At 45.6% G+C, this 25,771-nt stretch overlaps 1 protein-coding gene across 2 annotated transcripts in view; it reads right to left on the reverse strand.

Moving 5' to 3' along the window:
* Positions 1–25,272, reverse strand: part of NSMAF (neutral sphingomyelinase activation associated factor) — a 214,950-nt gene extending 189,678 nt beyond the window's left edge. Inside the window, exons 1-4 of one of the 2 annotated variants that reach the window (XM_068127973.2) lie at positions 25,097–25,272; positions 22,542–22,628; positions 20,447–20,525; positions 20,274–20,338 (exon numbers count right to left, since the gene is read on the reverse strand). In XM_068127973.2, the coding sequence (XP_067984074.2) occupies positions 20,274–20,338; positions 20,447–20,525; positions 22,542–22,628; positions 25,097–25,134 (269 nt within the window). In that variant the 5' untranslated portion in view covers positions 25,135–25,272. The remainder of the gene's footprint in view (positions 1–20,273; positions 20,339–20,446; positions 20,526–22,541; positions 22,629–25,096) is intronic. The other variant, XM_078785018.1, reaches the window with a different exon arrangement.
* Between the last annotated feature and the right edge of the window lie 499 nt (positions 25,273–25,771).

Below are 25,771 nucleotides of genomic sequence, written 5' to 3' on the forward strand. Positions count from 1 at the left end.
TGGCTCATGCCATATCATTGGCACAGCAAAAGGCATGCCCTTCCTTTAGCCACTCAACCACTGCGTAAGCCTCGATTTACACACGGTGCAGCAAACATGAGGTGCCCAGCCCTCGTCTTGGTCTCCAACTTTACATTCAAAATAATACTTGTAAGCAGCTTTCACCCCTTTGGTAAGATTCTTGTGCTGGCTACGTGGAGTGTATTTCCCACAGATATAACAAAAGTTATCGGGGTGATTCACACAGCCTCGCATATTCATGATGCCTGTCGTAACATGGCTATCCTCAAAATATACAGAAAAATATATTAGGTTATAACCTGAAAATATATAGATACTATTAGCATGATATGAATTCCAAACTCGATACATTCTTAAAATATATACATTGCATTTAAACATTTTAGTATCAAGTTATTAACTCCTCTCAGCATGGAAGCGCACGCAAAATTGTAATGCCACGTGTACAATTTTACTTAAAAATTCATAGCTTGGTCAGTTTTCATCCAATTTTAATAATTTATAATGCATTCTAAAGCTATTTTTATGAGAAATAATATTCTACAACAGTTGAATTGGTATAATTGAAACAAAAATACAAAAAACTAGAACTGCCACTTTATAACTGCTGGCAATGATGACCGGTTTCCTCCGCCTTCTCATTTTTGACCAATTTAAATAAATACATTTATTATTTAAATAAATAATAAATACAATAAATACATAAATAAATACGTGTCGAGCCAATCACTTGGTGAAAAATATATATAATATAAATATAATAGAAATATAATAGAAATATAATACAACAGAAATACTTCCGAAATAAATCGAATGCTAATTTTCCTGATAATTTCATACAACATCCACACACACCCACAAACCCTCAATTTTTTTCAGAGCGGTTTCGGAGATATAGAGTGGCAAAGTTGAAGGTGATTTCCAAGATGGCACCCATACCACGTGACCTATGACATCATAATTCGCAGTAAAAAAATGATACGTGTCCAGCCAATCACTTGGTGAAAATTTCGTGTCAATCGGACCAACGGTTGTTGAGAACATTAATTTTTTAATGTTTTTGAAAGTGAACGTCTGGCGGAAGAATAAGAATAAAAACTCTAGGAATAATAATAGGTTTTTCCTCTGCATTCAAATGCAGAGAAAACCTAATAATAATTTATGATCACTCAAAATCACTCACCAGGGCAAGCTACCGTAATTGGACCATATGTATAACTCAAAATCCTGACGTGCTGAGAAAATTCTGACTTCAGATTCAGAATCGGCATATTCGATTCAGTCTAGAACATGTTTCTACCCCAGTAGCAAAATCCTTGTTGTCCAGTGTTATTTAACTTGGCAAGGTACTGCTAACGGAAGGCTTTTTGAAAATGCAATGAAGGTGATTTGTGTTCTACAGTGTTCATGTATACTAGAATAGAAGACCCGTCGCTTCACTGACGGAAATACCAATCTTTGCTGTGATGGCTAATCTATGGGGGAATTAAAAAAAAAGGATTCCTGGGGAATCCTGCTCTCCATACAGGGATAAGCAACTGTTATGATTTTCAAAAAATTGATTGAAAATTTGAAAAAAGTCAAAGAATTGAAAATTGAAAATGATTTTCAAAAAAAAAGAATAATAATTTTTTTTTTCATATATATCTTTTTTTGGGCTCACAAACACTCTCGGAAGTTATCCGAAGTTGGATTTGGGTTGAAATCCCTTAATCCGTTCTCAAGTTATAACACAACAAACAAACAGACAGACAGACAGACAGAGACAGAGCTCCTTTTATAATATAGATAATTAAATTTTAATAAAATAAAAGTCATATAAATAAATGAATTCCATGTTCCACCACCATTTTCTGCAGCGTCTGTTACACCACCCTATCCAACACTTTACATTAGTTATTCGTGCCTGTTGTTTGTATCCTTTATGACTTCTATATTATAAAAGGAGCCGTGTCTATCTGTCTGTCTGTCTGTCTGTTTGTTTGTTTGTCTTATTTTAACTTGAGAATGGATTAATGGATTTCAATGAATCCAACTACGGTGGATTTGGGTAACTCCCGGGAGTTTTGGTGATCCAAATTATTTTTTTTATGGGCACATGGACACGCATGTCAAAACTGCAAATGCCAACACGTTGGTTATCCCTGCATGGAGCAGGATCATCCAGGAATCCTCTTTTTTTTTTTCCTCCCCCATGGATTAGCCATTGCAGCAAAGATTGCTATTTCCATCAGAGAAGCGACGGGTCTTATATTCTAGTCCTTCAAAAACAGGAAGTTTCCTGTTTGGAATGATTTTCTATTTTGTTTGACTGGCAGACAGGCAGACAGAGTATAACATTTATTTTACTCCATTCTCTCTCTGCGCATGAGCAATCGGTACGAATACAGAGCCAAAGTCATCCTTCCAAGGTCGGCAAATTGAGTACCAGTTCACTGGTAATTCCCTGTGTGTCGTAAAAAGGCGACAAACAGGGTTGGCGGCAGGAAGGGCATCCGGCCGTAAAACATTGCTTCAAAAGGGGCCCAAAAAACAACAACAACCACGGTCCCCGAAAAAGGCCAACCCCCGCTTTGTGGGGAAAAATGGCCTCTAAAGGTGTTTTTTTTGGCAGACAGGCAGACAGAGTATAAAATTTATTTTACTCCATTCTCTCTCTGCGCATGAACAATCGGTACGAATACAGAGCCAAAGTACATTAAACTGGACTATTCCTGCTCCTATTTGTGTTCAAAATATAACATTCAATTTAAATAAGTTGATCCTCGACAATAAACTGATAAGACAGATGGACAGACATGAACCAAGTGCTTAACGCACAAGGTCCTTCGCACAAGGTCGTGCGAAGTCCTTCCTTGGCACACCTGAGCTCCTCACCACATACAAGGCTTTCATCCGCAGCTCAATGGAATACTGTTCCCCCCTCTGGGCTGGTGCTCCTGCCTCACACCTTGCTCGGCTTCACGCTGTTGAGGCCAAAGCTTTCAGAATCATTGGAATCTCCTGCGATGTAGTCAACTCCGAGGGCCTTTCACTCACTCACCGCAGGCAGGTTGGTGGTCTTTCTGTCCTCTACCGACTCCTCTACGGCCTTGCTCCCCCAGCTCTCTCTGTGCTCTGTCCCCCCCAATATTCCTTCAGGTCGCACAAGATCTGCCTGCAACCCTCTTATGGTTAAACTGCCAAAGTCTAGGCTCTCTGCTCACCTTCACTCTTTCATTCCCCTTTTCTCCCGCCTCTGGAACAAACTCCCCCACTCCCTTCAATCCCACTCCTCCCTCCAGGTCTTTAAAACAGCTGTTCACCACCATCTCTTATCTTCCCCCATCGAAAACCTTGATCTTTTCTACCCCCGGTAATTCACCCCAGAGTCCTTGCAGTGTTCATATGTTTTATTCCTCTCCCACCTCCCCCCAAGTCCTCCCGATGTCCCTGCTCTCAAATGTTGTGTTTGTGTCCTTCCCCCTCTCTCCCCATCTTGTCTGCCGCTCCCCTTGTTTTTTGTGTGTTTGTGTGTGTGTGTGTTTTTTGTGTGTTTTGTGTGTCGGTTTGTCTTTTTGTGTGATTAATGTTAGCTCTTTCACGAGCCTCGACCTTGTATACAAAAAAAAACAAAAAAAAACAAAAAAAAAAAAAACGCTTTTTGCTTTGCGTGCATGGGATAACAATTTATGATATATATATATATATATATATATTTATGATAACTGGAGTAAAAACTGGAGATAACGGAAGGAAAAAGAAAAGGGAGGGCTGCTGCAAGTAAATAATCCTACGGGGCCATGACAGACAGCATGGGGAATGCTGTAAATCCCTTTTAACCAGAACTGAAGGCACCATGTGGCCTGTGTGGGCTGCTGCCTTCGAGGGCAATTCTCCCGTGTGTACTTGTTGTGGATATGTATGTAAAACAATTGACAGGCCTGGCTGGCCGGGTCGTGAAAAACTTCGGTCAAACTTGCCACGGGAAGGTGAGAATAATTGTGGCTGTGAACCAACAGCACCGTGCAAAGCAGTGAACTCTGTGCGTCGTGGTGTTAACTGCACAAGGTTGAGACTGGGGGTGAGATGGGCATGTTGGATAACATGAAGTCTCAACTTCATACAATTTCGAAGTGTCAGCGAGTCATCACCAGCATCCTGACCAAATTACAAAATCTTGCTCTAAGCTAAAGGGGCACCACATCAGCGGCTCAGCAAAAACAATGGAAACCCATCGCTGAATAATCAGGAAGAAGAAGGGGGGTACCGTCTAGAACTCCATTCTCTGCCGGGTACAGATGCTCGGTCACTGTAAATCCAAACCTTTAATTCCCAATGTGTCAGGATAAAGGGAACAAAACACAGGGTTACAGCATGTGACCTATGGCATACAAATGCCACAGGTGGGTGACTCATCAGGAGTAAGTATCAATATGCACCACACTCATTAATATGCAGGTATCGAGGTCATGCAAGAGCAAACTAACAAGGGGTAGAGGGTCAACAGACACAAAATGAGACGAAGGGTAAACTGTAGGACAAAAACATATGGACAGGTACATCACAGCACAAGAGGTCTCGGTGGGTGTAAGGAAGTTGAGAGGTAAATATGGAAGAGACCATCAGGTGGTATTGGGTGGTAGACTTGAAATACTGGAGGAAGAGATCAAGATGATAGACTCAGCAAGACAGTCGGCGAGGCGAGAGAAAAGGTATTTAAAGGAATGGGAGGAGAGCGATAAAGAAACCAAAAGGCCACCAAGCAGCTTGCATTGAGCAAGGAGCAGACTCTGATGCAACCGCCTATCGTGAGCTAACAAAGACACTGTGTGGTTGGATTCCATGGCTTCAAGGAAGAGGGCGGCACGATGGGTACACTACAGACACTATACATATACACAACAAGTGCACACGGGAGACTTGCCCTCGAAGGCAGCAGCCCACACAGGCCCCAAGGTGCCTTCAGTTCTGGTTAAAAGGGATTTACAGCATTCCCCATGCTATCTCTCATGGCCCCGTAGGATTATTTACCTGCACCAAGGGTCAATCAATGCCATCTGGTGGTAACGTGTGGTAAAGGCATCCATTTGAATGAAGTGGTTTTTATCCCCACGCTTTAAAAAAAGAAATGGGGAAATACTATAATCGGATCTGTATGTCTGTCCGTCAGTCACACTATCTCCTCCTAAACGGTTGGGCAGGAATTCACCAATTTGGTATATGTGATCACCACACGGTAAGAAGGTGCGAGAGCAGTATCATATTTGGCCCCATTCCCTGGGGTTGGGGGCCAAAAGGTCAAATAACAAAAAAATGTAATTACAGGCACATTTTAAAATCAAAATCCTCGTGCAATTAACAAACGAGGAAGAATTTTCTCAGCCAAAGGGGCTGCATCAATGGTACAGCTAGGGATTGCAGTCTCATAATGTTCACTCGTTTTCAAGCAATTTCAGCAACTGACTCCAAATGGCTGCTAAATGAAATGTTTTTGGGGAAACCTACTCCCACTATATCAAGATCGTCTCCGCATTGGAGTTCTATTCCTCCAATCTTCAGCACTTCACAAGCAACCTGGAATTTCCACTTTTTACTTGGTCATGGATTTGCATTTCTCTGGAGCAAACAGAACTTTGCACCTCAATCCCCATTGGCTAATGCATTTCAGGTCCTCGTCGAGTGATGAAACACATGAACTCATGTTATCTCCTCTGGTGATAGAGTAGACTTGGACATATCCTGTTCCTTTGGCCCTCAGTAATGTCATCAATGAAGACAAGAAAGAGGGTCATTCCTAGGATTGACCCTTGTGGAACAGACGACTTGCTATCTCACCTTGTCGATCACCGAGACTGCCAACCGCAGTCTGGATTTTACTGCCGCAGAAATCGTTCTCAATCCAGAGAAGCAACCGTTCATTTCCACCTCGTTTCAGCTTTTCTCGAAGCCCCCAATGCCAGACTCTGTCAAATGCTCCTTTAATGTCCAGTGCAATCACCTTGGGTTCGTACCTGTTGTTACGGCATGCTTGCCACTGGCGACTCGGGTATGTTAGGAGATCCTCTGCTCAGTGACCTGGTATAAATCCAAATTGATAACAGTTTATCAGACTGCTCTCAAAAGACTGCTCGAGGAGCTTTTTTTTTTCAGCAAAAGACTGCTCCAGTGCTCCATGCTCTCGAATGTTGTGTTTGTGTGCTTCCCCTTCTCTCCCCATCTTGTCTACCGCTCCCTCTTTTTATATATTTTGTTTGTCTGTTTGATTCGTTTGTGTGATAAATGTTAGCTCTTTCACGAGCCTCGATTCTATATCCAAAAAAAAAAAAAAAAGACAGCATTTGAAGAAGTACTCGTGCAGTTCATAATTAACTACTCCTTTCATCACTTTACTGATGTTTGATTGAAAGCTTATCGGATGTTAGATTTTTACATCTGACCTGGAGTTCTTCTTATGGATGGGCACGTCATTTGTAATCTTACACAATTCAGGGAATTTTCCTCTGGAAAAGCAGAAGTGAAAAAGCATAGCCAATGGGAAAGCAAGTACAGTGTGATATTCCTTCAAGACTCTATTTCCAATTCCATCTTGGCCGTTGGCTGTCCCGACATCCAATTTCTTCAGCCAGAAGTTTATGCCTGATACCTCCGATTCAGTCTTGAGTGCAAGAGATGTGGTTCAACCTCTGCGTCATCCAGAGTACACTTATTGGCAAAGTGCTCACAGAGTATTTCAGCTTTGTCCTCATTCGCAGTGCAAGTCTGGCCTTCTCTTTGTAGCTTTGGGATGCTTGCATGACCTCCTTGGCCCTGTATCCTATAAACTGTCCACCAGCAATCTCTCAACTTTGTTCTTGATGATGTTAGTTTCTCTCTTGTCCTTTGGAAGTTTTGTCTGCTGGCTTCCAGTTCCACCAGTCTCAGTGTGCTGTGAGCCTTTGCAAGCTTATCCTATGTCTCATTGCACAGGTTTGCTTACCAGTTATTATAGCAATCTCTAAAATCTTTGTCTGCCATTGGACATGCCTCTGTAAACCAAGGTACATCAGTTGGGATAACCGTAACATCTCGAAGAGGAATTAATTTCTCCAAAGCCCAGTGTATGATCTGCGAGACATTTTCTGCTGGAGCATCAGGATCACCTGTCTGGAGGGCACCATCCCAGTTGCTGTGATTGAGGAGTTGACACAGTGAGGACCATTTGGCTTTCTGGAAGTCCCATAGTCGCTGACTGTCTGGTTTGTCTGTCACTGGCGGTTTTTTTGAACAAGACATCTACAACCGAGTGATCCGAGGTGCCAATCTGGGCTCTAGTAGTGGCGCTTAAGTAGAATGGAGACTCGACAGTTACCAGATCTAGTGTATTTCTACTTCTAGTCGGCCGCTTCACTAAATGTTCCAGTCCCTTGGCAATGCAGATGTTTTTATAGGCTGTACCAGCTTGGTCTGTAGGAGAACTACTTCCTAGCCATTCTGTATGGTGCACATTGAAGTCACATGCAAGAATGGTGCGTTGAGTATCTGTTGCCGTGATCGTGTTGGTCTTCAGGAAGGGCGTTGATAAGACGCCAATCAGAGCCAAGAAGTGAGCCGGGTCTGTACACGAGGCCTCGGAGATTTCCATTTTTGGTATTAACCGTGGCCCACACAAGTTTGAAGCTTTGAGGTTCCAGGTCAATGTCGCTAAAACTGCAGGGATTATTTAAGCCATGTGAGGAGACCACTGCATCAATTACATCTGTCAGGTCCAACAGGCAACTGCTGAACGCCGGGTAGTGGGGATTTGCGATGGTGTACCATTGACTTCGTTCTAGCATCATTTCACCTGGAGTCAAATTTACACATTTTTTCACCTTTTGTCAAAATCCTCGTGCAATTAACAAATGAGGAAGATTTTTCTCATGCCAAAAGAGCTGCATCAATGATACTGCTACGGATTAGTCATTCCCTTGAACCTCCACAGTCACAGTGAGTTATGCTACTTTTGGAGCAAACAAAGGAATCTGTTCAGCAAATCTTTTCTGCTTCCATCATGGAATCCAAATCCAAGTCCACGTGCATAATCCATGCAAAACGACATGCTTGTGGGATTGAGTTAATAAAACAAGAGACAATTAAATTAAATAAACTGATAAAAGGGTGAAAATAAAAAAAACTGGTGGGAAGTCGATGGCGCGCCATCGCAAATCCCCATGCTTCCTACCTAAAGTAAAGTTAAAAGATTTCAAAACATTCCGCCAGGAATCTTTTTCCTGTTTTGACCCCTGTGACCTCAAGGCCCCAGCCCCTGGGGCATGAACAAATCCAAAATCCATGAACAGCGATCAAATCCAAAAGATCGTTGCATATTTCATGCGTCTCCCAATCTTGAGTGCATATCCAAAGTTTCATTAAAATACGCTTTAAAAAGTGCTTGTAATATTTTTTGGTATTTCACTTTTGAAACATTGCCCCAGGGGGTAGGGTCAAAAATGATAATGCTCTCACACCTTCTTGCCATGTGGTGATCATAACTATCAAGTTTGGTGAATTTGTGCCCAACTGTTAATAATAATAATAATAATAATAATTCATTTATTTTGTATAGCGCTTTTCATGAAGCCCAAAGGCGCTTTGACAGAGTGCAAAACATAATGCATAACAATACATGAAAACAACAATTGCAAAAAGACAAGAATCAATAGGGAAATATTTAAAGCAAAAGGAGGGAGAAGGAGAAGTGATAGTCAGGGGTTAAATGCTGTGGGTTGAATGTTGAATGCAGTGCTGAACAGGTGGGTCTTGAGTGATGTTTTGAATGTGGTGAGTGAGGAGGAGTCTCTGATGGTGTGAGGTAGCGAGTTCCAGAGGGTGGGAGCAGCGATGGAGAAGGCCCTGTCCCCCCAGGATCTGAATTTGGTCCGGATGGGGGGGGGGGGGGGGGGGTCAGGAGGTTGGTACCAGCAGAGCTGAGGTTGCGGGTGGGAGTGTGTCTGGAGAGGAGGTCAGCCAGGTAGGATGGGGCCAGGTTATGGAGGGCTTTGTAGGTCAAGAGGAGGATTTTGTACTGGATTCTCTGGGAGATGGGGAGCCAGTGAAGCTTGTAAAGAATGGGGGTGATGTGGTCACGGGTCCGGGAATGGGTGAGTAGACGGGCAGCGGAGTTCTGAATGTATTGGAGTTTATTGGTGATTGTTGAGGGTGAACCATAGAGGAGGCTATTGCAGTAGTCCAGACGGGAGGTGATGAAGGCGTGGATGAGGGTTTCTGCAGCCGTGGAGGAGAGGGATGAGCGGAGACGGGCAATGTTTTTCAGGTGAAAGAAGGCTGTCTTTGTGATCTGTTTAGTGTATTTGTCGAAGGAGAGGGTTTGGTCAAAGATGACGCCAAGATTCCGGATGAGAGGGGAGGTGGATACTGGGATACCGTCGATGTTGAGGGTAAAGTTATGGGTGGATTTTGTGAGCGTTTTTGGGCCAATGATGATTATTTCAGATTTATCACAGTTTAGTTTGAGGAAGTTGATTTGAAGCCAGGATTTTATTTCAGAGATGCAGTTTGTCAGGATAGAGTGGGTGTCGGTGGAGACGGACTTGGTGGAGATGAAAAGCTGGATGTCATCGGCGAAGCAGTGGAATTGGAGACCATGACGGCGGATTAAGTGACCGAGGGGGGACAGGTTAAGGGGGAGATAGCGTGACGGATGGACAGACAGACACAGACAAACATACAGGCAGACAGACACGGCGCCAATTCCAATATCCCCTCATTTTTGTTTCAAAGAGGGTGGATAATAAACTGAGGATAAAATGTGAATAGGGATAGACCATTTTTTTTGGTGTTCCCATCTGAGCACAGCTCATGATACTGGAATTTCAGGTTCACATCCACTCCAAAGGTCGATTTGTGCATCATCTACTAATGTCCTTGTAAAAGTTTACTGACATCTCCCCTGTTCTACCATTTATGCATACATGCACAAGCTCCACCATGGGCCTCAGAAAAGTGAAAATACAAATAATTATATTTCAGACAACCCCAGTTGCTTTTGTCCTGGAATTTAAAAAGGGATGGATGAAAAAAAACAAACCAAAAAAAAATGCACCAGTTGATGAAAATCTGACAGGTTTGGGAAAAGCTCTTCCGATAATCCAAAAACAACAAGAAAGAGCAATCAGAGATTGCAGACCCTCACCAGGATGTGTTTTAGTCGTTTTTAAGGCTTTTGTTTTAAAACAAATATGGCGGCCGTACCACGTGACCGATGACGTTATCGTTTTGTTTTTTTTGTCCCCCAATGTATGCCTAGATGACACAATAAATTTCATCTTGATCGGATCAAGTTTTGTACATGTCGAATTATGACGTCATCATGGAGGCACCTATGACATCATCATTAACAAATTTATTCCGCATGGAGAGTTCTTTACAATGAGCCACGTTTCAATTTTTTATATTCAGTGCTTTCGGAGCTATAGAGGTGCAAAGTTTTTGCGGTTTTTCCAAGATGGCGCCCGTACCACATGACCTATAACGTCATAATTATCATTGCAAAATTCTACAGGTGGAGTTGCACCTATGGTGAAAATTTCATGTCAATCGGACCAACTGTTGCAGAGAAAATCATATTTATTCTGTGCAGACAAACAGACAGACAAACGGACTCAAATGCAATAACCTCTCCTCTGGCGAGGGTAACAACACCAACAGGGTTTTGTTCAGCTCATTGAGAAGGCGATTGCATACAAAGAGCAACACATAAGACGAGTGATTCAGGAAATGTTACCTTTACACAAAGTTAAACAAATGTCAATTGTAACCACGTGCTTGTTGTTAATATCAAGAGTACTCCGGCACACATCCTGAAAATGGGACACTATGTGGGAAACCATTTAACAGACAAAATTCAGCGCTTGCTTACTATGAAACATGTGCAGGAATAAACAAACAACTGCAAAAAGTTTTGGAAACATCTTTAGATTCATTGATTTACCAGCAATTAATGACGGGTTTTAACAGCTTCATCATCATATTATATATATATATATATATATATATATATATATATATATATATATATATATACAGTGGAACCTTGACTTACGAGTTTAATTCGTTCTGTGACCGAGCTCGTAACTCAAATTGCTCGTTTCTCAAATCAAATTTCCCCATTAAAATGCATTGAAATGCTATTAATCCGTTCCAGCCCGCCAAAAACCACACCAATTTTTTTTTAAATATACAGTATATATAAAAATATCTCGCGCTTTATATTTCACCTGTATGCAGCATACAAGTTGGCAGGATGGCCTGGACTGGAGGTACGTACACTTGACTCTAAAGTCTAAACTGTCCAGCCTGGGTTTGAATCCCGACCCAGCTATAACCTGTCATGGGTGAATCACAGGCAGGGTGATTCATCAATGTGTGTACCGCTAAACTGGGCGCCCCGTTTGCGTCCCATTAGTTGTTGGATGTTAAGGATCTCACCGTGTTTTCCACAAAGAGAAGGCGAGCTATCGCCGGCACTCTGAACAAGTTGTGGCCTGGCATGGCATGAACATGAAAACATGAACATGAACATGAAATGTTCGACATGAACATGAAATTTTCCAAAATAACCAAAATGCGAAAACAAAAATGCAGCGCTATACGACAGAGATACTGTACGTGCACGGCAAGATAACCACGTGACCGGAACCCACCTGGCGGCGTAAACTCAAAATAACCAACATGCGAAAACAAAAATGCAGCGCTATACGACAGAGATACTGTACGTGCACGGCAAGATAACCACGTGACCGGAACCCACCTGGCGGCGTAAACTCAAAATAACCAACATGCGAAAACAAAAATGCAGCGCTATACGACAGAGATACTGTACGTGCACGGCAAGATAACCACGTGACCGGAACCCACCTGGCGGCGTAAACTCAAAATAACCAACATGCGAAAACAAAAATGCAGCGCTATACGACAGAGATACTGTACGTGCACGGCAAGATAACCACGTGACCGGGTGGCGAAAGCTCGTAACTCAGATCTCGGCTCGCATCTCAAAGCAATAAACCGCCCGAGCGACGGCTCGTATCTTGAAAAACTCGTAAGTTGGGGCACTCGTAAGTCAAGGTTCCACTGTATATATATATATATATATATATATATATATATATATATATATATATATATATATATATATATATATATATATATATATATATATATATATACATATATATTTTGTTGCGGATCTCAGCGCCGGCCTTTTCCCCTTACCAAGGGGGGATTAGTCCCCTTGTCTTTGACTAGCCGACGGGACCCGGGACTGATGACGTCCTTCCCGGACAGCGCGAAGTAGGGTCGTAGGACTAATCACTATTACCTAATTACTCGCGCTGCCCAGAAACAAGGAAATAAGCCCCGCCCGAATCACGGGTGTTGGTGGAAACGCCGAGCGGTAGCGAACCCGTGACCCGAGCCGTTATCAATGACTAAGCCCGATCCAAGCGGTTCGTAATCGTGCCACGCTTACCCAATGGAGGAAATCACGGAAACGATCAAATTTGGAAGAAAAGGAATAACAAGGTTTATTTACACTTTGTACAAGAATCAGCAGAAGAAAACACAGTGCAGCCGAAAAAAGTACAGTCTTACTTATGCCCTGGACAAACGGGCCCGTTCACTCTCAGACACACTCACACGGGGTTTGCAGTTGACCAGGTCAGCACGTCCAGGGATGGCATCCAGGCAGCTCGCTCTCCGGTCCCCAACTCGCACCACGAAGTAGATGAACAGACGGCAGGAGCTCTCCACGTGTCGTTGGCGCGCACGGGATTATTACAGGGCGAACGGTAGGCTGGGCTTTGGCGGTTACACTTGCGGCTGCGGCCGCGTACGTAATAAGCGAACAGTTCAATATGCGCTCACAATGCGCTCCTCAATTCCCCGAAACTGTCGTGTGCACGCCGGTCCTCTCAATGCAGTTCTCTTGCATAAGTTCTCACAAGCGCCTCTCCCTTCTCCACTCAGGTCAGTCCTCCACAATGCGCGATTCCTTTCAGTCCTTTTTAAGGGCTTTGTGCACACGCTTATATAGCCTTGCCCAGCGAACCTTCTGGAACTTGCTAGATGCGCCCTTACCACGCCCTATCACGCCGTACCCTCTGAGCCCTGGTTGGCTGTGAGCCCTTACCGTCACCGCCTCTGACGCGCTGCTTGAGGCGGCCACACCTCGACCCTCGCGCTCCTCCCTCTTCTTAGGCCTACTACGTGTTACCCAACTAGTTTCGAGCAAAACCAAGGGCAGCGAACACTGCTGGCAGCCAGAGCGTAACAAACTTGAGGGATGCCAAATGGGGCGTGGGATCGAGTTTGCCCATGATTTAATTGGAGGGTGGCTGCAAAATGAAAAGGACCTAAGCTCATTTCTTTACACAACGCAGATATTACGAGGGAAATGGCCTACTCTTACACATACTATGACATAACTAATTCTAAGTGGGCCTACGTGTTGCTTGTGGACTAACTATGGGGGGCAAACCTTTAACCTTTATTGATGTCATATGTACAGTCTCAAAACCGCAACAATATATATATTGCCTGGTGTTGGCTTAGCGGTTAGGGTGCCGGCTTGGGATCCTAGGATCCTAGGTTCGAATCCCGGTCGATCGCTGAATTAACGCCAGGGGGGTTGACTCAGCCTGTCATCCTTCCGAGGTCGGCAAATTGAGTACCAGCTTGCTGGGATGAATGATCACGGTGTGTACCCCGATTTAGAATAGGTACACCGTATCCCTGCGCATCGTAAGAGGCGACCAAGGGTTGGCGTCAGGCAGGGCATCCGGCCATAAAAACATTGCCTCAAACAGGGAACCATGATTGTCATGGGGCCCACAAGGCTAACCCCCGCTCTAGCGGGTAAAATGGCCTTTGCGTCTTTCATTGACATCCAACCCCTTTCAAGCTCAACCACATCATCCTCTACCATACTCAGCCTCTCTTTCAATGCCTCCCTCACTGTCACCTCTTTCAACCTCCACACCTTCATTCTCGGTTGGTACTTCACCCGCCGAGCTCTCTCGCACCTTTCACCCTTATGTCGCAGACAACCAAGTGGTGCTGTAAAACAGCCTCCTCCCCGGGATCACCTTTGTGTCCCGGAGGTGCCCCCTATCTCACCGACACACCAGCAGGTCGTCAACGGTTGTCGTCGACCCACCTGGCGTGTATGTAACAAGCTTATTAACCTCTTTCTGGAACTGAGTATTACAAATCAACAAATCAGCTCCATCAGCAAACTCCAAAATCCTTTCACCTTCTCCATTTCTCACACCATAACTGTAACCCCCATGAACTCCCTCAAAACCGTCCATACTCATACTCCTTCCCACATGTCCATTTGGGTCTCCTCCTACCACAACAACTTCCTCATGTTTCACGTTTTCCATCAGCTTCTCTATCGCACACCAGAACTTGTCCTTCTCTTCATCGTTCCGACCAACCTGCGGAGCATATCCCAAGATGTTCACCAAGAGCTTTCCAATCATCATTTTCACCATCATCAACCTTTCACTCACTCTTGTCACACTCACCGCACTGTCTACAAACACCTCAGAAAACAGGACACCAACACCATTCACACCCTCCAGGCACCCCTGCCACACAAACTTGTATTTCTGTCCCTGCGTACCCTTCACCATTCTCACACCACTTCCCTTCCATCTCGTCTCTTGCACACAACATATGTCCACTCTTCTTCTGACCAATACTTCCACCACTTCTCCTGATCTCCATGTCATTGTCCCTACATTCCATGTCCCAAATTTCAGAAACCGATCTCCACGTTGGGCATCATCTCCAGTCGCATAATGACTGATATATCTATATATATATCTATATATATATATATATATATATCTATGTATATATATATATATATATATATATATATATAATATAGATATATATAATATAGATATATATAATATATATATATATAATATATATATATATATATAATATAATATAATATAATATAATATAATATAATATATATATATATATATATATATATATATATATATATATATATATATATATATATATATATATATATATATATATATTCAAAAGGGGTCAAATTAAACTATAGCACATTCACTGTGTCGCCAAGATGCCTCCGCGTAGTCCCTACCCATGACAACGGGTAATGTCCTCGTGGATTGTCCTAAACATAAACAAGTTTGATTTAAATCTCTTCAGCGACAGTGTGTTTTGACTAACGTCTTTCTGATGATTTGTAGTGACTGTATTTGTCTCGTGAGAATCTACTCAACTATTACCGAGGTCTTCTGAGTTCTCAGAACCAGGATTTGGATACTACAGATAAATACTTATATCTTGTCTTGATAACAGAGCTGCAAGATACAATCAGGGTTACTTAAGACAATATAGGAACACATGTGCAGTGTTTGACATTGCTGACCAAGATATCTTGGCACTTTTGCTCCAAGATTGGGTATCCTCCGAGTACCATATATCATTGTGTTATTCCACATTGTAAAAAAATTACAGAAACAAGTGAAAAAAAAAGTATGCTAAATTTAAAAAAGCAATATAGGGATGACACACGACAGTCAAAAAAAGGTCCTAAACAAGATAGGGATGATGTTGGTTTCGAGAGTAGCTAAGAGTATTGCCATCACATAATAATCCCGACATCACTGCCTCATTTACACTTCATCAGTTATTGCTTCAAGCTTCTACAAACACTCCACTGGTTACAACAGTACTTGATTACTCCTGTAGTGTAGCCACATACTGAGACTACAAATTAGCAGCCTAAGTACAATGTTATAATATCAGCACATGATCATCAACTTCTTACAAACTGCATGAACATCTCTAATAACAGGATGCTATAATTATCTCCATTTGTGATTGATTGCTCCAAGTTGATCAAAAAGAAAAGTAGGAAAGACAACTTAAGCTGCAAGAAATCCCTGAAATTGTACAGGAGCTTCTTATACTTATGCAGAAATGAAATATAGGAGTTTCTCATACTTTTAGCTCGGCCTAGCCCGAGACAATAGTCTGGAGGCAGTGATGTGGGGATTGTTATGTGATGGCAATACTCTTAGCTACTCTCGAAACCAACATCATCCCTATCTTGTTTAGGACCTTTTTTTCGACTGTAGTTTGTCATCCCTACATTGCCTTTTTAATTTAGCATAAATTTTTTGATTCACTTGAATACATATATCTATCTATATCTATCTATAATTCCACTAATCTCTGTGTGTATGTTTGTTTGTATGTTTGTCTGTGACCGCTGTTTCTCGACAACTACCGGTCCGATATACTTGAAACTTGCCAGGTATATTGCTGGGGACCCGAGGATGTGCCTTTTCAAGGTTTTAAATTAATCGCAGAAGTAGTTACCGAGCTATGTCCAAAAAACGATTCAACCAATCAGAGAGCAGCGAGCTATCACGTGTGCCGAACGTGGCGAACAGACTCTGCCTCGGATGGCACATTTGAGAGCGTATTCATTTATTTCCCGTCGGCAAACTATGTTGGCGTTAAACTATGTTTTAAAACTAATTAAAACTACTATCTATAATTCCCACGGGTCCGATAAAAAACACCGTACTCGCAAGCCGTTCGCTTTGGACCAAACCATTTCATGTAAATAGAGGGGGGGGATTGTCACCGTACTCGCAAGCCGTTCGCTTTGGACCAAACCATTTCATGTAAATAGAGGAGGGGGATATAATTTTAGATATATATATAGTACGGGCATGCCCTAGTATATATAAAACACAGTTTGTGTGTGTGTGTGTGTGTGTGTGTGTGTAATGTTACCGATAGACTCCTAAACGGAGAGGCTCACGTGCTTGATATTTGGCATAGACATGGCCATTGAGCCTGGGAAGAACATGGCCGACCTAAAAAAAATTATTTCATAATATTTTTTTACCATATTTTTACCTCAGCGCATTTCAGCGAGGAATATTATGCACGGAATCTGAGGCGGTGGCAGAGCAGAGCGCTGATTCGCTCAGAGCGATCACGTGATGTTCCTTGCCGCCATAAACTCACAGTTACGCGTTCGCACGTAATTCAGAGCGAAAAGCGATTGCGTTTTTTCACATTTCAGCGAGGAACATTGCCATTCACACCACATACGTTTTTTTTTCTTTCATCTTTAGATCCATATATTTTTTCAGCGAGGAATATTATACACGGAATCTGAGGCGGTGGCAGAGCAGAGCGCTGATTCGCTCAGAGCGATCACGTGATGTTCCATTCCCGCCGCCAGACCATTGAACATAAAACACAGTTTGTGTGTATGTAATGTAATGTTACCTCCCCTTCCCCCTCTCCCTCCCCCCTCCATCCTTCCCTCCCCCCTCCATCCTCCCCTTCCCCCTCCCCTTCCCCCTCCACCCTACCCCCTCCCTTTCCCCCTCCACCCTACCCCCTCCCCTTTACCCTCCCTTCCCCCTCCACCCTACCCCCTCCCTTCCCCCTCCACCCTACCCCCTCCCCCACTTTCCCTCTCCTACCCCTCCCCCTCCCGACCCCCTTTTGGATAAACAATCGAGGCTCATGTAAGAGCTAACATATTGAACATGAAAACATGCACAGAGACATAAAACATGCAATGCTGTCTTTGCTGACAAAACATGCAATAAAAACCACCTTTAGATTTGCTCAGAGCATGCAATGCAATGACATGACAAAACAAATGACAAAATGACAAAACATGCAATGCTGACATAAAAAATGAACAGCTGTCTTTAAAACAGCTGTTCACCACCATCTCTTATCTTCCCCCATCCAAAACCTTGATCCTTTCTACCCCCCGTAATTTCACCCCAGATCCACTTTTTTGAAATACCAACTTCTTTCCTGGAAGTCCTTGCAGTGTCCTTGTGTTTTATCCTTCTCCCACCCCCCCACCCTCTTTCCCACACCTCCTCCCCCCAAGCCCTCTCCCTCACACAGATCTCCCGATGTCCCTGCTCTCAAATGTTGTGTTTGTGTGCTTCCCCTTCTCTCCCCATGTTGTCTACCGCTCCCCTTATTATATGTTTTGTGTGTCTGTTTGATTTTTTGTGTGATAATTGTTAGCTCTTTTATGAGCCCTGATCCTGTATCCCCAAAAAAAAAAAAATGAAGGGAAAAAAACAAGAGGGGGAGGGAGGCAAGCACACAAGCACAATAATAGTAGAGAACAGGGACGTCGGTAGTTCTGTGGAAGGGGGAGGGCTGGGGGAGGAGGTAAGGGTACACGGTATAAAGCAAATTAACACTTCTAGGAATTTCAGGAAAGAAGTTGGGGATTGAAAGAGGTGGATTTGGGGTGTTTTAACGTGGGTAGAAAAGATCAAGGTTTTGGATGGGGGAAGATAAGAGATGGTGGTGAACAGCTGTTTTAAAGACCTGGAGGGAGGAGAGGGATTGAAGAGAGTGAGGGAGTTTGTTCCAGAGGTGGGAGAAAAGAGAAATGATTGAGTGAAGGTGAACAGAGAGTCTTGATTTTGTCAGTTTAACCAGAAGAGGGTTGCTGGCAGATCTTGTGCATCCTGCAGGAATATTTGGGGGACCGAGCACAGACAGAGCAGGGGGAGCAAGGCCAGAGAGGAGCCAGTAGAAGACAAAGACCACCTACCTGCCTGCAGTGAGGGAGAGAAAGGCCCTCAGAATCAGCATCATCGCGGGATATTCCAATGTTTCTGAATGCTTTGGTTTCAACCGTGTGAAGCCGAGCTAGGTGTGAGGCAGGAGCACCAGCCCAGAGGGGAGAGCAGTATTCCATTGAGCTGCGGATGAAAGCTCAATGATGATGATGCGGATGAGCGGATGATGCGGATGAAATGTGGTGAGGAGCTCAGAAGTGCCCAGAAAGGACTTCGCACGACGGAGGATGCCCAGTCGGCGACATGCTTTGGAGGCCAGCTTGGAAATGTGGTTTTCCCAAGACAGATCATGGCAGATAGTGAGACCCAAAAGCTTGAGCGACAGAACTTCTTCAAGAGGATTGTTCAGAAAGTAGATGGGAGGGTTGTCCAGACGGTCTTTTCGGAGAGACATAGTGAGTGTGAGAGATTTGTCAGGATTGAAAGACATGTTCCATTTGTTTGACCAGTCTGTGATTTTGTCCAGGTCTGCAGAGAGTGAAGATGCTGCTGCCTGCTGATCTGAGGGTTGAGATATGGAGCTGCAGAGAGTGTAGTCATCAGCAAAGTGATACAGAGGATTTTCCAAAGAGTCAGATAAATCATTAATCAAGACCAGAAAAAGCACAGGGCCTAGAACACTACCTTGAGGAACTCCAGCCTGAACAGGAAGGGGGAGATGAGAGAATTCCATTCAGGGCCACACATTGACTGTGACCAGAAAGGAATTCTGCTAGCCATGCATGGAGATTTCCATGGATACCATAGGAGGAGAGTTTGGTGAGCAGAGCGGGGTGCCAGACCGTATTGAAGGCACGTGATATGTCAAGGGAGACAGCTCTGATTTCATGTTTGGCATTGAGGACCTCCATCCATTGCTGAGACAGCAGAAGCAGCATGTCCAGAGTAGAATGACCTGGTCTGAATCCAAATGAATGATCCGAGATCAAGCCATTGGAGAAGAGGAAGGATTTGATATCCAAAGCAATGATGGATTCCATGACTTTGCTGATGATTGGGAGCAGGCTGATTGGTCTGTAGTTGCAAGGATCTGTTTTTGCACCTTTCTTGTGTAAAGCGGCCGATTTCCTTATCTGTCTCAAAAACCTTATCCTAAAAATCTGAAACTTCATACATCTGATCTACGACCCGATGCGAGTGCATCATTAAATTTATGAAGCCTTTGGTACCATCGTCTGGCGGCCATTTTCTATTGAAAATGAAAATGTTTTTTTTTTAAATCTTCTCCAGAACCACTTAACAAATCGATGTGAAACTTCATACATATGATTAACTAAACATGGGAAATATAGTTTGAGATTCTTTTTCATATTCACCTTCAATGATGCAATTTAGCCTTAACATGCACAAAAGTGGTTGTTATATATCCTTATAATCAATAAACCACCGATAATGGCAATGTATGTGACATAATAGGGTGCATGGATGACACAGGTATATGGGCCATAATAGTAGCGTGTTCAGTTAACGATGATATTTTTGCTCAGAATGAGCACGCAAGGCGAAACTATGCCCTCTACTGAGTGCCGTTCTAGTTCGAGTTAGAATTCAATTCAGATTGTAGGAACTGAACTGCAGGTGTATTCTTACTCGTTGGGATTGTCAGCGTCCACTTCTCCAATCTCCTCGATTTTCGTACATTCTTGAAGGGGAAACTGAAACGACATATTTAATAATTACCAAAAATTATGCAGAGATCGGTCAGATTCACGGAATGTAACCAAAGGTATCGGGTTGTACCAAATAGCTGGACAAGTACACACCTTGAGAATCGGCTCTATGACATTGTACGGCTCAAAGAGCAAAGACTTGGAGCAGATTTTGAATGATCCGTGGAGTCTCCTGGTGTGATGGCAACAGAAAGATAAAATCAACATGCAAGGAATCACGTGTAGAAAGAGCACAAGGGGTTCACCAAAGATGATGTCATTTCAAAGTACAGTGATCCAAAATAATAAATCACAATGAGAAGGTTTCCTGAGTGACATTCAGATTCATGAATAATTTTCCCAGGAACAACTTCAAAAGGCTCCTGCGAATCAGAAAAGTATAACTTCCACAGAAGAAGAACCAATAAAATAATATACAAATAAGAGGTTGAAGGTTTTCGTTTCTGTTCACGGCACACACGCACGGATGTCAAAGTCAATAAAACCCAATGTCCTCAAACGCAAGCACCAGTGACTGTGTACAAAGAGCCGAACCTGAGATACCGCCCGTTCAAAGAGCCAAACCCGAGATACCGCCTGTTCGAAGAGCCAGAGCAGAGGTAACACCTGTTGGCAGAGCCGAACACGAGGTACCACCCGTTCAAAGAGCCGAACCTGAGATACCACCCATTCAAAGAGCCGAACCCGAGATACCACCCATTCAAAGAGCCGAACCCGAGATACCACCCGTTCAAAGAGCCGAACCCGAGATACCACCCGTTCAAAGAGCCGAACCCGAGATACCACCCGTTCAAAGAGCCGAACCCGAGATACCACCCGTTCAAAGAGCAAAACCCAAGATAGCACCCGTTCAAAGAGCCGAACCTGAGATACCACCCATTCAAAGAGCCGAACCTGAGATACCACCCATTCAAAGAGCCGAACCCGAGATACCACCCATTCAAAGAGCCGAACCCGAGATACCACCCGTTCAAAGAGCCGAACCCGAGATACCACCCGTTCAAAGAGCAAAACCCAAGATAGCACCCGTTCAAAGAGCCGAACCCGAGATTCCGCCCGTTCAAAGAGCCGAACCCGAGATACCACCCGTTCAAAGAGCCGAACCCGAGATACCACCCGTTCAAAGAGCCGAACCCGAGATACCACCCGTTCAAAGAGCCAAACCTGAGCTTCCACTCGTTCAAAGAGCCAAACCCAAGATAGCACCCGTTCAAAGAGCCAAACCCGAGATACCACCCGTTCAAAGAGCCAAACCCGAGATACCACCCGTTCAAAGAGCCAAACCCAAGATAGCACCCGTTCAAAGAGCCAAACCCGAGATACCACCCTTTGAAAGAGCCAAACCCGAGATACCACCCGTTCAAAGAGCCAAACCCGAGATACCACCCGTTCAAAGAGCAAAACCCAAGATAGCACCCGTTCAAAGAGCCGAACCCAAGATACCACCCGTTCAAAGAGCCGAACCTGAGATTCCGCCCGTTCAATGAGCCGAACCCGAGATACCGCCTGTTCAAAGCGCCAAACCCGAGGTACTGCCCGTTTGCAGAGCCGAACACGAGGTAATGCCCATTCACAGAGCCAAACCCAAGGTACCGCTTGTTCACAGAGCCGAACCCGAGGAACTGCCCGTTCGCAGAGCCGAACCTGAGGTAATGCCCGTTCCCAGAGACGAACACGAGATACCGCCCGTTCAAAGCGCCAAACCCGAGGTACTGCCCGTTTGTAGAGCCGAACACGAGGTAATGCCCATTCACAGAGCCAAACCCAAGGTACCGCTTGTTCACAGAGCCGAACCCGAGGAACTGCCCGTTCGCAGAGCCGAACCTGAGGTAATGCCCGTTCCTAGAGACGAACACGAGATACCGCCCGTTCAAAGAGCCGAACCCGAGATACCGCCCGTTCAAAGAGCAGAAACTGAGGTACTGCCGGTTCGTAGAGCAGAACCTGAGGTACCGCCAATTCACAGATCAAAACCGAAGATACCGCCCGTTTTCAGAGCCGAACACGAGGTACCGCCCCATTCACAAAGCAAAACACGAGATACCGACTGTTTGCAGAGCAGAACACGAGATACCGCCCGTTCGCAGAGCCAAACACGAGGTACCGTCAATTCACAGATCAAAACCGAAGATACTGCTCATTCGCAGAGCTAATCCCGAGGTACTGGTCATTCACTGAGCCACCTAACTCTTTCTTCTGGATATTTGTTCTTGTGTAGAAAGCCGTGTGATGTTCAAAGTAGTATTCCCCAAGGTCCAGCATGAGCAGAGAGAACCTGTGGGGAAAACACAAGAACGTGCAAGGAACAGGTGCAGCTTTTCTTGTACATTGCCCGTGTAATTGCCCAATGTACGTGGGCAAGACAGACACTATACTGTCTGTCCGGTGCACAGCAGGCACACCTCCCTTTCTGGCGCACAGCCACCCTCCCTCCACCACCCACTCCCCAACCCCCACCTTCCACACCATGCACCGTCATCCGCCCCTCCCCCCCATCTTCCGCACCACGTGCTAGTCGCCCATTTGCCGAACCATGTGCTAGCCCCCATCTGCCGCAACGCGAGCCACCGTGTGCGCCGCACCTCACGCAGCCACCTCGCCCCCCCCCGTCTACCTTAACAAGCGCACACCCCCCCCCCCCTTCCTGCGGTGCAACGTGTGCTCCCCCGTCCTCCGCATCATACACCCTGTCCTCTCCCCGTATTCCGCACTGCGCCCTCCCCCCCTCCCCCAAAACGTCGTATTCCACACCACACATTCCCATCTGCTGGATTGAGCCCCCCACCCCCCGGTCTGCCACACCACGCCCCCCCCCCCATTCCCCCACGTCCTGCGTACTGCATGTTTGCTCCACTTACTGCAGAAGTCTCCCCCCTCTCCCCCATGCATCCCTCGTCCTGCGTACTGCATGTTTGCTCCACTTATTGCAGAAGTGCCCCCAGCCCCCCATGCACCCCTCGTCCTGCATGTTTGCTCCATTTACTGCAGCAGTGCCCCCTGCCCCCATGTCCTGAATGTTTGCTCCATTTATTGCAGAAGTTCCCCCGCCCCCCATGCTTCCCTAGTCCTGCATGTTTGCTCCACTTAATGCAGAAGTGCCCCCGCTCCCCATGCACCCCTTGTCCTGCATGCTTGCTCCACTTGCTGCAGAAGTGCCCCCCGCTCCCCATGCACCCCTTATCCTGCATGGTTGCTCCACTTGCTGCAGAAGTGTCCCCAGCCCCCCATACCCACCTCGTCCTGCATGTTTGCTCCACTTACTGCAGAAGTGCCCCCCGCCCCCCTTGTCCTGCATGTTTGCTCCACTTACTGCAGAAGTGCCCCCCGCCCCCCTTGTCCTGCATGTTTGCTCCACTTACTGCAGAAGTGCCCCCCACCCCCCTTGCACCCCTTGTCCTGCGTACTGCATGTTTGCTCCACTTACTGCAGAAGTGCCCCCACCCCCCTTGTCCTGCGCCTTCCTGCGGTGCAACGTGTGCTCCCCCGTCCTCCGCATCATACACCCTGTCCTCTCCCCGTATTCCGCACTGCGCCCTCCCCCAAAACGTCGTATTCCGCACCACACATTCCCATCTGCCGGATTGAAGGTCTGCCACACCACGCCCCCCCATTCCCCCACGTCCTGCCTACTACATGTTTGCTCCACTTACTGCAGAAGTCTCCCCACTCCCCCCCATGCACCCCTCGTCCTGCATACTGCATGTTTGCTCCACTTATTGCAGAAGTGCCCCAGCCCCCCATGCACCCCCCGTCCTGCATGTTTGCTCCATTTACTGCAGCAGTGCCCCCTGCCCCCATGTCCTGAATGTTTGCTCCATTTATTGCAGAAGTGCCCCCGCCCCCCATGCTTCCCTAGTCCTGCATGTTTGCTCCACTTAATGCAGAAGTTCCCCCGCTCCCCATGCACCCCCTTGCCCTGCATGCTTGCTCCACTTGCTGCAGAGTGCCCCCCGCTCCCCATGCACCCCTTATCCTGCATGGTTGCTCCACTTGCTGCAGAAGTGTCCCCGGCCCCCCCATACCCACCTCGTCCTGCATGTTTGCACGTTGCTCCACTTACTGCAGAGGTGCCCCCCACCCCCCTTGCACCCCTTGTCCTGCGTACTGCATGTTTGCTCCACTTACTGCAGGAGTTCCCCCCACCCCCCTTGTCCTGCATGTTTGCTCCACTTACTGCAGAAGTGCCCCCCACCCCCCCTTGCACCCCTTGTCCTGCGTACTGCATGTTTGCTCCACTTACTGCAGAAGTGCCCCCCCCACCCCCCTTGTCCTGCGTACTGCATATTTGCTCCACTTACTGCAGAATGCCTCCCTCCCAACCCCCTCCCCCGCCTCCTCCCTCCCAACCCCTCCCCGCCTCCTCCCTCCCCAACCCGCCCCCCTCCCTCCCAACCCCCGCCCCGTCCTCCTCCAAACCCTCTCCCCCAATCCCCCAACCCCCCTCCCCGCCCCTTCCCAACCCCCCCCCCCCGCCCTCCTCCCAACCTCTCCATGCCCCTCGTCTGGCGCACTATGTGTTTGTTCCACTTGCTGCACAACCACAAGCCACAAGTGCCCTCCATTCGCCACACTGTACGTGTCTTCCCTCCCTCCCCCTTTTTAGTATTCGCCGCGCGTGTCCCCCCCTCCGTCCGCCGCACCACACTGACACTGGGTGCTCATTCGTCCGTCCAGGTTTTATATGTCCTTGTTGAACTGTCCGTCTGTAATGTCTGCGTTTGTCTGTTACCGTAAATGCTCTACCTGGTTCCTCGAACTTCGTCTCTCCTCACGAATGCCATGGTCGGCTCGATCCTGGAAGTGCACGAACTCGACTTTGGTCCCTAAAGGAACTAAATTAACATCGACCACGTGACACTGCGCTTACCCGAACTAAACAAACAATACACATCCAGTACTTATTCATTCACTTTCCTTCATCACTGAACGAACAATACAGTAACTAATCATTCTTGTTTCCTTCACTGTGATTTCGGTTTTGTCTCTGTATGATATATTATTATCATAGTAGCCTACAGTACTATAATCGCTAAACCTGAACTACATATAATATTCCAATGTTTATGCGCCGTTTAAGCTACCACCCGCCGACCCAGGGGTTTCCTGTGCACTTGCTTTACTGTAGTTTTTGTTTAACTCTTAGAATTAGATGCAGGCGTCAAAAATCCTACATAAACGCAGCCATTGGGCCTCGGAGGCCCACGGATGTATTCGTGTAATGTTTTTTTTATCGATTTTTTTTCATCATTTCCTTTTTCAATCCAAGTCGATGCTCATGGATGTGTATTAGCTCAGTAAATGTGAATCATTGATCCGATTAGTTGGAAGAATCCCATACAAGTAATGAATCTTCTGTTTTTTTGCAAAAAAAAAATTTTCTTCTAGTTTTTCACTTTTTTTCTCCAAAAAGTTGAGGCT

Source organism: Myxine glutinosa, chromosome 9 (assembly GCF_964187855.1).
Source record: "Myxine glutinosa chromosome 9, kmMyxGlut1.1, whole genome shotgun sequence".
Taxonomy (NCBI): Eukaryota; Metazoa; Chordata; class Myxini; order Myxiniformes; family Myxinidae; genus Myxine; species Myxine glutinosa.